This window comes from Triticum aestivum, chromosome 7B, assembly GCF_018294505.1.
Source record: "Triticum aestivum cultivar Chinese Spring chromosome 7B, IWGSC CS RefSeq v2.1, whole genome shotgun sequence".
NCBI lineage: Eukaryota > Viridiplantae > Streptophyta > Magnoliopsida > Poales > Poaceae > Triticum > Triticum aestivum.
The window spans coordinates 482,501,067-482,515,393 of record NC_057813.1 but is presented as its reverse complement, the minus strand read 5'-3'; the positions used below and the strand labels follow the sequence as shown (position 1 = coordinate 482,515,393).

The following is a 14,327-nucleotide window of genomic DNA, read 5'->3' as shown; positions in this document are numbered from 1 at the left end:
ATGGAGGAGGTTGGGGACGGCGAGAAGGCACGGCCGCGGGGGAAGACCAACTCCAAAAAGGAAGACAAGTGGGATGCGGCGTCCAATGCCTTGATCGGTAGCGTGGAGGGCATGATGAGAAAGAAGGACTCAAGGGAGGAGGAGCGCCGACGATACAAAGAAGAACAAATGAACGCCTTCATGAAGATCCAAAGGAGGAGGCTTGAGATGAAGGCGGAGAAGCAAGCCAAGATGCCTGAGATGGAGGCGGAGAAGCAAGCCAAGATGCTAGAGATCGAGGCCGCCAACGCGAAGACCAAGGCGAAAGAAGTGGCTCTTGCGAGCATGATGACCGGGGTGGAGATCATGAAGGTGGATCTCAACACTGTGTCGCCAAGGAAGAGGTCGTGGTTTGATAAGATGCAGGCCGACATGCTCAAGTTCGACGACGATTGCCCTATTGCGGCAAGCGCCATCTTTTTTTGTATGCCGACAGGTGTGCTGGCATGACCACGGGGCCGCGATGGCGTGGTCGAACTCAAGTCCCATCCTTTTTTGTGTGCTGGCATGTGTGCCAGCCGCTAGCGAGTGCGCCAACATGAACTGTGTGGTCTTATTTTGAAGCTGGTATTTGTATGCCGACGCTGGCATGATGCCGGTATGAGCTTCGGGCGGCGACATGACTGCTGAGATGATCTTCGTGCGGACATGAAATGGATCGACGAGTTGCCGACCCAAATCTAAAACAGGACACACGTTAGGCGGACGGTCGATCCAAACAAATAAAAATGGATAAAAGCACCATCCGGTTGGGTTGCCCCCCTTGAAGTTGCTCTTAGCGGAAAACACGGAACTTCGCCAGGAATGAGAAAACCATGCAGCTTCGGACGCGTGGTGCGGGCCTGCAGGCTGCAGCTCTCGTGGTCTCGTGACGACGACGGACGTACGTGATCGAGGCTGGCAGCGCGACGCTCCGACTTGTGAACTGTGCAGCTTCCGACACATTAACGGCGAGAGCCAAATCATTGTACTATTTCTCTAACACCAAAGGCCACGCGTCATCTCAGATGTACTAAGTGTTAATAAAAAGGGTCCCGATAACTGCCACACGTGTGGTGTATCGGGTAGTTGTGCCACACGCCTCGTGTGGCATGGACAGCAACCACCCCACACATCTACGTGTGGGCAAAACAACTAATGCCCACACACCTCTTTTTTTTCCCCCCGAACCCTCTCACATGCGTGTGTGTGGGCGAAGTTGATAACGCCCACACGCCCGTATGTCAGGCCTCGTACCCTCCTGGTCCCGCACGCCACGCGTGACGCCCACCGTGCGCCCGTAGTTGCCATGGTCCAGACCCTCGTCCATGTTCGTTTAACTGCAGTTGCCATGTCGCTGAACTACGGTTGCCATGTCGGACAACTGCAGTTGCCATGGTTGCTCAACTGCAGTTGCCATGTATGGTCTGATCTAATGTAGTTGCCATGATTTCATAATTTTAGGAGTTGCCACATACTAACACTAGGCAGTTGAGAGAGTTGTCATGTGCTCACAAGCATGCTAGGGCAGTTGCCATGTAAAAAGAAAGAGTTGCCATCTGCTTACGTGCACGTTAGGGCAGTTGCCATGTACGTGCACGTTGGGGCAGTTGCCATGTACCATGCAAAAACACATGGCAACTCGGTAAAAGAGAGTTGCCATCTGCTTACGTGCACACTAGGCAGTTGCCGTGCACCCTGCAAAAACACATGGCAACTCGGGTAAAAAAAAAGAGAGTTGCCACCTGCTTATAAAGCACACTAGGGGCAGTTGCCATGTGCGCTGCGAAAACACATGGCAACTAGCAGCTTGGGTGTGGGAGAGGAGACGGACGTGTGGGCGAGATGGCAAATGCCCACACACTAGCCCTTGTGTGCGCGTGCAAAGTGGCGTGTGGCGCGAACTGCTGAACGCCCACACACCGGCCACTCCGTATGGTAAAACGGATGTATGGGCGACCTCTCTCACACACCACACACACGAGTTGTCCTACGTGGCATACAAAATCAGCTAATTCGTGCCAAGATTCGTACAGAAGTTACTGGACGGTGATGGAGACGTGGGGGTGAGTTGGCTAATGCCCACACGTGTGGGCGTTAACATTTCCGAATAAAAATCATAAACTCCATGGCTATCTCATCCGGACCGCACACGTGGGCCGATGTCAGTGTTTTATTAGTACTCAAAATTTTTAAAAATAAAAATCAGCTGCGAGCTGCGGCGCGATGGAGTGCGGCGGAAACTGCTGCTGCCGGTAACAGGAACCGTGAGCCGCGGCTGACTCGGACGGAGAATCTATCCGTTCGGAACAGGACAAGCCGACAAGGTAATCATGCACCGGTGAACGGATTTTTCAGGCCAGCGTGGGCCTTGCGCAATGGTTGCCCGGCGCCACGGCTTGGAGACCCATAGGCAGACCAGCTCGGCTTGGCACGGCAGCTGCTTTGTTCGAAGGAGACGTCATTTGAAATTCGCTTGCTAAACGTTTTGCAGGGATATCGTTTGCTTCAAAACACCGCACGCCTCGTATCATCTCCACTTCTCCATCTGTATCGAGATTTCATTCAAACGTTTGATTGACACAAATCTGTGTCAGATACTGGGTTGCAACCTTACCAAAAAAGAGAGCTTCTGCTAGGCGTATGGTGCAAATAAGATCCAGGAGGATGGCAAGTGGTAAAAACCTTGATAAAATCCATCTTATCCCTTCCCTTGCACCGCCGCCATACCACATACGGATCGCTTACTGCACCACGACACTGTCGTCCCTTTCGCAGACCGCGACGCCGCTAAAAGATCTGGAAGAATCCGCCCCGCGCAAGTACGCGACGATAAGCTCCAAACCGTCCCGGGCCCACACGCACACCCCCAGAAGAGAAGATGAGCAATTCTATCGACTCCTCTGTTTCCTCTGCCGATTTCCTCTGCTCGGCTCCCCAAATACCCCGTATAAATATGGCGCGCCACTCCCGCCACTCGCCGCACACAAGAATATCATCAGCACGCAGCTCTCGCACGGAGCAGATCAAGCAAGCTCTCACTCAATCGTTTCTTGTTGAAATCATTCCGAGTTCATTAATGAGCAGTTGCTTTGAGGCGTCAGCAATGAGCGACCTGATTCCAGGGTTGCCGGAGGAGGTGGCGAGGGAGTGCCTCATCCGGGTGGGCTTCGACCAGCTGCCGGCGGTGCGCCGCATCTCGCGGCAGTGGAAGGAGGAGGTCGAGTCGCCGGACTACGGCCGCCTGCGCCGCGCGGAGGGGCTGGCGCGCCCGGTGGTCGCCATGGTCCAGGCGCAGCCTGAGCACGTCGAGCCGGGCCCGGCGCAGAAGCACGCGTCGGCGTCGGCGGCCAACGGCGGATCCGCGAACAACTACAGGATGGTTCTGCTGGACCCCGTGGAGGGGCGGTGGGCTCCGCTCCCGGTGCTGCCCGGCACGACCGGGAGCCTGCCCCTGTTCTGCCAGGTGGCTGCGGTGGACGGCGCGCAGGGGAGGAAGCGGCTGGTGGTCGTCGGCGGGTGGGACCCGGAGTCGTGGGCGCCGACCGACTCGGTGTACGTGTACGACTTCTTGACAGGCGCGTGGCGGCGCGGGGCGCCCATGCCGGGCCCGCGCCGGTCCTTCTTCGCCACCGCGGCCGTCCGCGGGGTCGTGTACGTCGCCGGCGGGCACGACGAGGAGAAGAACGCGCTCCGGTCGGCGCTGGCATACGACCCGGACGCCGACGCGTGGGCCGCGCTCCCGGACATGGCAGAGGAGCGCGACGAGCCGCGCGGGCTCTGCGTCGGCGGCAGGTTCCTGGTCGTCGGCGGGTACCCGACGCAGGCGCAGGGGCGGTTCGCTGGCTCCGCCGAGGCCTTCGACCCGGCGACGGCGGCCTGGGCCACCGTCCAGGAGAGCCTGCTAGAGGACGGAACGTGCCCGAGAACCTGCTGCGTGGCGCCGGGAGCGGAGCGCATGTACATGCTTCGCGACGGGAACCTCGTGGCTCGCGACGCCGGTGCCTCGGCGGGCTGGCGCACGGTGGCGTCCGTGCCGGAGGACGCCCGTACCGCCTCGACAGTCTCCGCCATCCCCGGCGGACGCGTCGTGGTGATCGGCTCAGGCTGCCACGGAGGCGACCAGACCGTGTACATGCTGCGCGACGAGGCCGGCAAGGCCGCGTCCTGGGCACGCGCCCCCGCACCGCCGGAGTTCTCTGGGCACGTGCAGGCTGCATGCCTCCTAGAGATCTGATCACCTGAGCGTATGTACAGAACCATGAATAGTGTATATAAAGGTATGTGTGCGTCTGCGAGGGCTGCGCCTTTTTGCGCCATGACTCGAGCTTGCATAGCACCCATGTAAGAAAATGATGGTTAAACGAGTCCAGAAAGATCGTTGCAATGAACAAAGCTCAATGATAAGATGCCCGTTCTGTTTTCGATTTTGTCTGCCACGAGACGAGATGTCGATCGCCAGTGAGAGGATTCTGGAGCTGTTTTACACCGACCAATGGGTGCCGTTTTCCCGTTTGTTTTGTTCAGCTAGGACATTGAGATAGGTCTTCTAAACATGTCGGTCCTGTTTGGATTAGTTTGGACTCAACTAATCCAAAAGTATCCAAACAGAAGGATTAATTTGCGTTAGATGCATCTAACTCGTCTAAAAAATCTAACCCACCCAAGAGGTGCTTATTCCGGTTAGTTCTTCTCGGGGCCATTAAAAAACACATTTTTCACTCGCTCTTCCTGCATCATATCCTTCCCACTTTTTCGAAACTTCTCGTCCTCTCCCTCCCTCCCTCTCGCACTGCCCGTAAAAGCGCCTCGCCGTATCCGTGCTCCATCTAACCCTGCCATCCAAACACATTTTTGGTTAGAGTTAGTTCAGGGTTAATTTAAGGTTAGAATCTAACTCTAACCTCTAATTGAGTTAGAGTATCAAAGAGGGCCGTCGTTGCAAATGGAGGCGGTCTGCTTTGCTCTGTGCTGGACAAGACAAGAATCCTTTTGGAGAGTTAAGTCTTGGGAAGCTTCTGCAACGGCTTATCCTAAATTTGGAAGGACGACGACGCCCAATTTCATCATACCTCGAAGACTCGAACCACCTTTTGTCGTCTTCTCACTCCGGATGTGGCCATTGCTCGGTTTTCGGTTCGTGCTCGCGCTGAACCTTGACTTCTGCGAGAAAAATCATATACGACCCGGTCGGCTGGCGTTCATGCTGCGTACTCATTTTCTTTGAAAAAACTTCTGATCTAGTAGTATTTAGCAAACATATCATTGCGAGTGTAAAAAAAAGAGAAGTAAAAGGAACTAATCTATATCTATGTTGGTAGACTGCCTACGACTACAAGCACTGGAATGAGCAAAAGACGTGTCTTCCTCATCGCCCTCTCTCGTCACAGCCCTGCAAATCTTTTGTAGTAGACAGTCGAAAAATTGTCGTGCTAATCCTCCAAACGACCAGCGCACCAGAATAACAACCATAATCAATGAAGAGAAGCGTAGAACGAAAAGATTTAACATGTAGACACATGAACCGAGACAAACGAAAAACAGATCCAAGTAGATCCACCAAAGACAAACATCGACCGGATCCCGTGAGATCCGTCAGAGACACACCTCCATATACCTTCCGACGACGCTAGACGCACCCCTGAGACAAGGGCTAGGCAGGGAGAATTTTATTTCATCTTCAAGGAGTCGTCGGCGCCTCGCCTTTCTAAGCAGAATACAAACCCTAAACAAACTAAAATACACTTAAAAGGGACCAGGAGCCCTTTCATGGACGATGGACGAGATCCACCGTGCCTCCATGGCCCTAAGGCCACAGAACACGAGGTAGATCGGCGCCGATGCCGGCGGGAGGCGGGGAAACCCTAATTGCTGGAGCCGCTCCTAGGAAGGAGAAAAATGTTTCAGACCGACCCAATTGAATACTCTTCTTTATTATAAAAAGAAAAATATTAATATACGAAAACCATGAAACAGGGGTAGCAGCGACATATAGCGTTTGTTTCTACGGTATGCTATGCGAGGGCATCTCCAACGCCGACCTGCAAACCTCCCGCAACCGTCCGGACCGCGCTGTCCGGACCGCGGAAGCCATCCAACATCGACATGCATCGATCCACGGAGCGGTTCATACGTGATTTCTCCCGCAAATCGGAGACAAACATGTGGGAGGTTTGCAGGAGTCTGGACACGTGAAACGCCGTTCTCCCCCTAGCCCACCCAAAAGGAAGGCCGAGCCCACGCTTTTGTAGCGTCCCGCGCTGTTTCCGCGCTAAAACCCCCGACTCTCTTCTTCCACTCCCCGCCACTCTCTGCACAATTCCCGCTCTTTTCTCCCACCCTCTCTTTCCCTCCGCCGCTGACGCATGGAACTGCTGGAGAACCTGTCCGAGATGCAGCTGGCGGAGGTGTCGGAGGATCCGAGCATCATGCTCGCCCGGAAGATCAGCTCTTAGACGCGGCAAAATTGCCGCGTCAAAGCGAAGGCCACAAAGGAGGAGAATATGAAGAAGCGTCTGGATGCTGGTGGGCCTGGTGGTGGCGATGGACGTGGTGGGCGTGGAGGACGGGGCGGTCGGCCAGGCCGTGGCGGCCGCCGCCAGATAGGCGCGCCCACAGTACAGACGACGATGTGGCCGGAGCCTTACAAGCATCCGTACTACTACGCCACCAAGCAAATCGCAACCCCATCGGCACGGTTCCTTACATCGTCGATGTTAATGTGGCGATGCTCTTCTCCGAGTATTCCTTGAAGGAAATATGCCCTAGAGGCAATAATAAAGTTATTATTTTTTCCTTATATCATGATAAATGTTTATTATTCATGCTAGAATTGTATTAACCGGAAACATGATACATGTGTGAATACATAGACAAACTTAATGTCACTAGTATGCCTCTACTTGACTAGCTTATTAATCAAAGATGGTTATGTTTCCTAACCATAGACATGAGTTGTCATTTGATTAACGAGATCACATCATTAGGAGAATGATGTGATTGACTTGACCCATTCCGTTAGCTTAGCACTTGATCTTTTAGTTTGTTGCTATTGCTTTCTTCATGACTTATACATGTTCCTATAACTATGAGATTATGCAACTCCCGTTTACCGGAGGAACACTTTGTGTGCTACCAAACGTCACAACGTAACTTGGTGATTATAAAGGAGCTCTACAGGTGTCTCCAAAGGTACATGTTGAGTTGGCGTATTTCGAGATTAGGTTTTGTCACTCCAATTGTCGGAGAGGTATCTCTGGGCCCTCTCGGTAATGCACATCACTATAAGCCTTGCAAGCAATGTAGCTAATGAGTTAGTTATGGAATGATGCATTACATAACGAGTAAAGAGACTTGCCGGTAACGAGATTAAACTAGGTATTGATATACCGACGATCGAATCTCGGGCAAGTAACATACCGATGACAAAGGAAACAACGTATGTTGTTATGCGGTTTGACCGATAAAGATCTTCGTAGAATATGTAGGAGCCAATATGAGCATCCAGGTTCTGCTATTGGTTATTGACCGTAAACGTGTCTTGGTCATGTCTACATAGTTCTCGAACCCGTAGGGTCCGCACGCTTAAGGTTTTGATGACAGTTATATTATGAGTTTATGAGTTTTGATGTACCGAAGGTTGTTTGGTGTCCCGGATGTGATTACAGACATGACGAGGAGTCTCTAAATGGTCGAGACACGAAGATTGATATATTGGAAGCCTATATTTGGATATCGGAAGTGTTCCGGGTGAAATTGGGATTTCACGGGAGTACCGAGGGGTTACCGGAACCCCCCGGGGGCTTAATGGGCCATAGTGGGCCTTAGTGGAGAAGAGGAGAGGCGGCCAGGGCTGGTCCGCGCCCCCCTCCCCCCTATTCGGAATAGGACAAGGAGAGGGGAGCGGCGCCCCCTCCCCCCTTTCCTTCCTCTCTCTCCCTCCTCTTTCCCCCTTCTCCAAGTCCAACAAGGGAAGGAGGGAGTCCTACTCCCGGTGGGAGTAGGACTCCCCATGGCGCGCCCCTCCCCCCTTGCTCCTTTATATACGAGGGCAGGGGGGCACCTCTAGACACAACAATTGATCTCTTGATCTCTTAGCCGTGTGCGGTGCCCCCCTCCACCATAGTCTTCCTCGATAATATTGTAGCGGTGCTTAGGCAAAGCCCTGCGACGGTATAACATCAAGATCGTCACCATGCCGTCGTGCTGACGGAACTCTCCCTCGACACTCGGCTGGATCGGAGTTCGAGGGACGTCATCGAGCTGAACGTGTGCTAGAACTCGGAGGTGCCGTAGTTTCGCTGCTTGATCGGTCGGGCCGTGAAGACATATGACTACATCAACCGCGTTGTTCTAACGCTTCCGCTTTCGGTCTACGAGGGTACGTGGACAACACTCTCCCCTCTCGTTACTATGCATCATCATGATCTTGCGTGTGCGTAGGATTTTTTTTTGAAATTACTACGTTTCCCAACATTCCTCGCCGTCCTTGCCGCCACCGCTCATCCGGGCGAGGACGGCAGCCGGAGAGCAGATGGGTGCCCGCACGCTGTTTGCTGCGATGCCAAGAGCGGGGGAGCCGAAGTACGACGCAGACATGGAGATGCTCGATATCATCCACGACGGAGGCAAGAGAGGAGGAGGGGGCTATGAGGACGGGAAGGTGGAAGACTTGGACCCCACCTAGTCCAGCAACTACCAACAGTTGCAGTCCAACACCCAGATGACCAGGCAGTAGTCCTACACCTAGGTCGGCGATGGCACACAAAAACTGCAGCATTGGGCCGCTGGAGAGCAGCATTTGGAGGGGGAGGAGGAGGAGGAGGATGGCGACGATGATGATCCGGATGATATAGCCGGTGATCCGAAGAAAAAGGGTAGAGGAGAAAGCTTCAACATGCAGGAGGACGAGTTGTTGTGCGAGACATGCTTGGCCACTAGCCTCGATCCTATCCATGGCATGGAGCAAAAGGGCACAACCTTTTGGAGGAACATCCACATATGGTTCCATGAGCACAAGCATTTCGCGCCTACTCCAACGCGTTGATCCGCAACCGTGAGCGGAAGTCCCTCAACCATCGATGGTACACCATCCAAGAGGCCGTCTCCAAGTATTGCAAGCCCTTGAAGCATCTCATCGCATGGTGGCATAGCAGTGCACAAATCACCGAGCAAGTAAGTTGATCACTATCTAGATATGCTTTAGTTTTGTTGATCACTAGTCGAATATGCTCTAGTTTTGTTGATCACTAGCCGGGCATGCTTTAGTTTTGTTGCTCACTCGCTGCTATGCTTTAGTTCTATTGATCACTAGCCGGATGTGCTTTAGTTTTGTTGATGACTCACCAGACATGTATTGTTTTGTTGCTCACTAGACATATATGCATTGTTTTACTTTTGTAGCCTACTAGTGCTTGTGTGGCATACAAGAAGTTGAAGAATAAGTCCTTCACTGTTATGCGTTGTTGGTTGAAGTTGAATGGGCAGTCGAAGTGGAACCTTTTCATTGCCAAGACCGCCGCCCAAGCCAACAAGAAAGAACCCGGTGACCCTACCGACCCAGCCCAAGAACCGCCGAAGAAGGTTAGAAGAAATCTGCGGGGCAAGAATTGGGCGGAGGAGAGGGCGAAGTGAGAAGGTGCGGCCGCCAAGCTGACGGAGAGGTTCGAGGAAATCATGGAGAAGAAGGAAGAAGCTTGCATGAGGCGCTCAAACATCAAGGAGGAGCGGAAGGCGAAGAGGCTCAAGCAGTTGATGGAGGTGACAGAGAAGAAGATCAAGCTCGAAGAGAGGAGAACCATGATTGAAGAGAGGAAGGCGACACTCGAGGAGAACAAGGCTACGCTTGAGGAAAAGAGGGTGAAGATCGCCGCTAATGCGGAGTACGCCAAGATGTTGACCTTGAATATCGACTCTTTGGATGCCGATGCTAGAATTATTGTGCAATCCGCCCGCTACCAGATGTTGGAGCGGCAGAAAGATGAGTTGGCGACGACGGAAGATGATTGTTGGGGAACGTAGTAATTTCAAAAAATTTCCTACGCACACGCAAGATCATGGTGATGCATAGCAACGAGAGGGAGAGTGTATCTTCATACCCTTGAAGATCGCTAAGCGGAAGCGTTTATCAACACAGTTGATGTAGTCGTACGTCTTCATGATCTGACTGATCCAAGTACCGAACGCACAACACCTCCGAGTTCTGCACATGTTCAGCTTGATGACGTCCTCGCCTTCTTGATCCAGCAAGACGGGCGAAGTAGTAGATGAGTTCCGGCAGCACGACGGCGTGGTGACGGTGTTGGTGAAGAACAATCTCCGCAGGGCTTCGCCTAAGCACTAAGGAAACTATGACGGAGGATAAACTAGAGGGGACGGGGTTGCCGACACACGGCTTGGTGTTTCTTGATATGTCTTTGGTGCTAGCCCCGCCCCTCTATTTATATGTTGAGCCCTGGGGTCGAAACTTGGAGCAAAAGCCTCCTCAAAGTCGGTTTTTCCCGAAAGGCAAGAGTCCCACTCGGACTCCAGGACTAAAGGCCACAATCCTTAGCGTCTGGCCCAGGGCTAGACGCCAGGGTCTCCGGCGTTTAGCCCCCTGGCCTCCACAAAACTCCTTTTGCACCGACTTATAGCCCCGTGGGCCTGACCCCTTGGCCTAACCATATCATCCAATATATGAATCTTTACCTCCGGACCATTTCGGAGCTCCTCTTCATGTCCGTGATCTCATCCGGGACTCCGAACAACATTCGGTCACCAACATACATAAATCATATAATACTATATCATCAATGAACGTTAAGCGTGAGGACCCTACGGATTCGAGAACTATGTAGACATGACCGAGACACCTCTCTGGTCAATAACAAATAGCGGAACCTGGATGCCCATATTGGCTCCTACATATTCTACAAAGATCTTTATCGGTCGAACCGCATAACAACATACGTTGTTCCCTTTGTCATCGGTATGTTACTTGCCCGAGATTCAATCGTCGGTATCTCAATACCTAGTTCAATCTCGTTACCGACAAGTCTCTTTACTCGTTATGTAATGCATCATCCCACAACTAACTCATTAGTCACATTGCTTGCAAGGCTTATAGTGATGTACATTACCGAGAGGGCCCAGAGATATCTCTCCGACAATCGGAGTGACAAATCCTAATCTCGAAATACGCCAACTCAACATGTACCTTCGGAGACACCTGTAGAGCTCCTTTATAATCACCCAGTTACGTTGTGACGTTTGGTAGCACACAAAGTGTTCCTCCGGTAAATGGGAGTTGCATAATCTCATAGTCATAGGAACATGTATAAGTCATGAAGAAAGCAATAGCAACATACTAAACGATCAAGTGCTAAGCTAACGGAATGGGTCAAGTCAATCACATCATTCTCCTAATGATGTGATCTCGTTAATAAAATGACAACTCATGTCTATGGCTAGGAAACTTAACCATCTTTGATTCAACGAGCTAGTTAAGTAGAGGCATACTAGTGACACTCTATTTGTCTATGTATTCACACATGTATCAAGTTTCCGGTTAATACAATTCTAGCATGAATAATAAACATTTATCATGAAATAAGGAAATAAATAATAACTTTATTATTGCCTCTAGGGAATGTTTCCTTCAGTCTCCCACTTGCACTAGAGTCAATAATCTAGTTCACATCACCATGTGATTTAACACCAATACTCACACCTGTATGTGATTAATACCCATAGTTCACATCGTCATGTGATCAACACCCAAAGGGTTTACTAGAGTCAATAATCTAGTTCACATCGCTATGTGATTAACACCCAAAGAGTACTAAGGTAATCATATTTTGCTCGTGAGAGAAGTTTAGTCAATGGGTCTGTCACATTTAGAGCCGTATGTACTTTGCAAATATTCTATGTCTACAATGCTCTGCACGGAGCTACTCTAGCTAATTGCTCCCACTTTCAATATGTACCCAGATTGAGACTTAGAGTCATCTGGATCGGTGTAAAAGCTTGCACCGATGTAACTCTTTACGACGGGCTCTTTTTCACCTCCATAATCGAGAAATATTTCCTTAGTCCTTACTAAGGATATTCTTGACCGCTGTCTAGTGATCTACTTCTAGATCAAAAATTGTACTCCCTTGTCAAACTCAGAGCAAGGCATACAATAGGTCTAGTACACAACATATCATACTTTATAGAACCTATGACTGAGGCATAGGGAATGACTTTTCATTCTTTTTCTATTTTCTGCCATGGTCGGGTTTTGAGTCTTACTCAACTCCACACCTTGCAACACAGGCAAGAACTCCTTCGTTGACTGTTCCATTTTGAACTACTTCGAAATCTTATCAAGGTATGTACTCATTGAAAAATCTTATCAAGCGTCTTGATCTATCTCTATAGATCTTGATGCTCAATGTGTAAGCAGCTTCATCGAGGTCTTTCTTTGAAAAATCTCTTATTCAAGTATCCTTTTATGCTATCCAGAATTTCTATATCATGTCCAATCAACAATATGTCATCTACATATAGTTTTAGAAATGCTACAGAGCTCCCACTCACTTTCTTGTAAATACAGGTCTTCTCCAAAAGTCTGTATAAAACCATATGCTTTGATCAACTCATCAAAGCGTATATTCCAACTCCGAGATGCTTGCACCAGTCCATAGATGGATCGTAGGAGCTTGCACATTTTGTTAGCACCTTTAGGATTGACAAAACCTTCTGGTTGCATCATATACAACTCTTCTTTAATAAATCCATTAAGGAATGCAGTTTCTACATCCATTTGCCAGATTTCATAAAATGTGGCAATTGCTAACATGACTCGGATAGACTTAAGCATCGATATGAGTGAGAAAATCTCATCGTATTCAACACCTTGAACTTGTCGAAAAACTTTTTTTTGCGACAAGTCGAGCTTTGTAGATAGTAACACTACTATCAGTGTCCGTCTTCCTCTTGAAGATCCATTTATTAACTTGGCTTGCTGATCATCGAGCAAGTCAACAAAAGTCCACACTTTGTTCTCATACATGGATCCTATCTCAAATTTTATGGCTCAAGCCATTTCGCGGAATCTGGGCTCATCATCGCTTCCTCATAGTTCGTAGGTTCATCATGATCTAGTAACATGACTTCCAGAACAGGATTACCGTACCTACTCTGGTGCGGATCTTACTCTGGAAGACCTACGAGGTCCGGTAGCAACTTGATCTGAAATTTCATGATCATCATCATTAACTTCCTCACTAATTGGTGTAGGAATCACTGGAACTGATTTCTGTGATGAACTACTTTCCAATAAGGGAGAAGGTATAATTACCTCATCAATTTCTACTTTCCTCCCACTCACCTCTTTCAAGAGAAACTCCTTCTCTAGAAAGGATCCATCTTAGCAACGAATATCATGCTTTTGGATCTGTGATAGAAGGTGTACCCAATAGTTTCCTTTGGGTATTCTATGAAGATGCACTTCTCCGATTTGGGTTCGAGCTTATCAGGTTGAAACTTTTTCACATAAGCATCGCAGCCCCAAACTTTAAGAAACGACAACTTTGGTTTCTTGTCAAACCACAGTTCATAAGGCGTCGTCCCAATGGATTTTGATGGTGCCCTATTTAAAGTGAATGCAGCTGTCTCTAATACATAACCCCAAAATGATGGTGGTAAATCGGTAAGATACATCATAGATCACACCATATCCAATAAAGTGCGGTTACGACGTTCGGACATACCATAACGTTGTGGTGTTCCAGGTGGCGTGAGCTGTGAAACTATTCCATATTGTTTTATATGAAGGCCAAACTCGTAACTCAAATATTCTCCTCCACGATCAGATCGTAGAAACTTTATTTTCTTGTTACAATGATTCTCCACTTCACTCTGAAATTCTTTGAACTTTTCAAATGTTTCAGACTTGTGTTTCATTAAGTAGATATACCCATATCTGCTCAAATCATCTGTGAAGGTTATAAAATAATGATACTTGCCACGAGCATCAACACTCATTGGATCGCATACATCGGTATGTATTATTTCCAATAAATCAGTAGCTCATTCCATTGTTCCGAAGAACGGAGTTTTAGTCATCTTGCCCAAAAGGCACGGTTCGCAAGCATCAAATGATTCATAATCAAGTGATTCCAAAAACCCATCAGCATGGAGTTTCTTCATGCGCTTTACACCAATATGACCCAAACGACAGTGCCACAAATAAGTTGCACTATCATTATCAACTTTGCATCTTTTGGCATCAATATTATGAATATGTGTATCACTATGATCGAGATCCAACAAACTATTTTCAT

At 49.5% G+C, this 14,327-nt stretch overlaps 1 protein-coding gene across 1 annotated transcript; it reads left to right on the top strand.

The window, feature by feature from the left end:
* The first annotated feature begins 2,917 nt into the window (after nt 1–2,917).
* LOC123159920 (F-box/kelch-repeat protein At1g80440) lies at nt 2,918–4,442 on the top strand. Its single transcript, XM_044577725.1, has one exon. The coding sequence runs from the start codon at nt 2,975–2,977 to the stop codon at nt 4,253–4,255; it is 1,281 nt and encodes a 426-aa protein (XP_044433660.1). The 5' UTR covers nt 2,918–2,974; the 3' UTR covers nt 4,256–4,442.
* The last annotated feature ends 9,885 nt before the right edge of the window (nt 4,443–14,327 follow it).

Excerpts from the sequence above, each read along its gene's own strand:
- LOC123159920 (XM_044577725.1), top strand. The coding sequence starts at position 2,975 with ATGGCGCGCCACTCCCGCCACTCGCCGCACACAAGAATATCATCAGCA.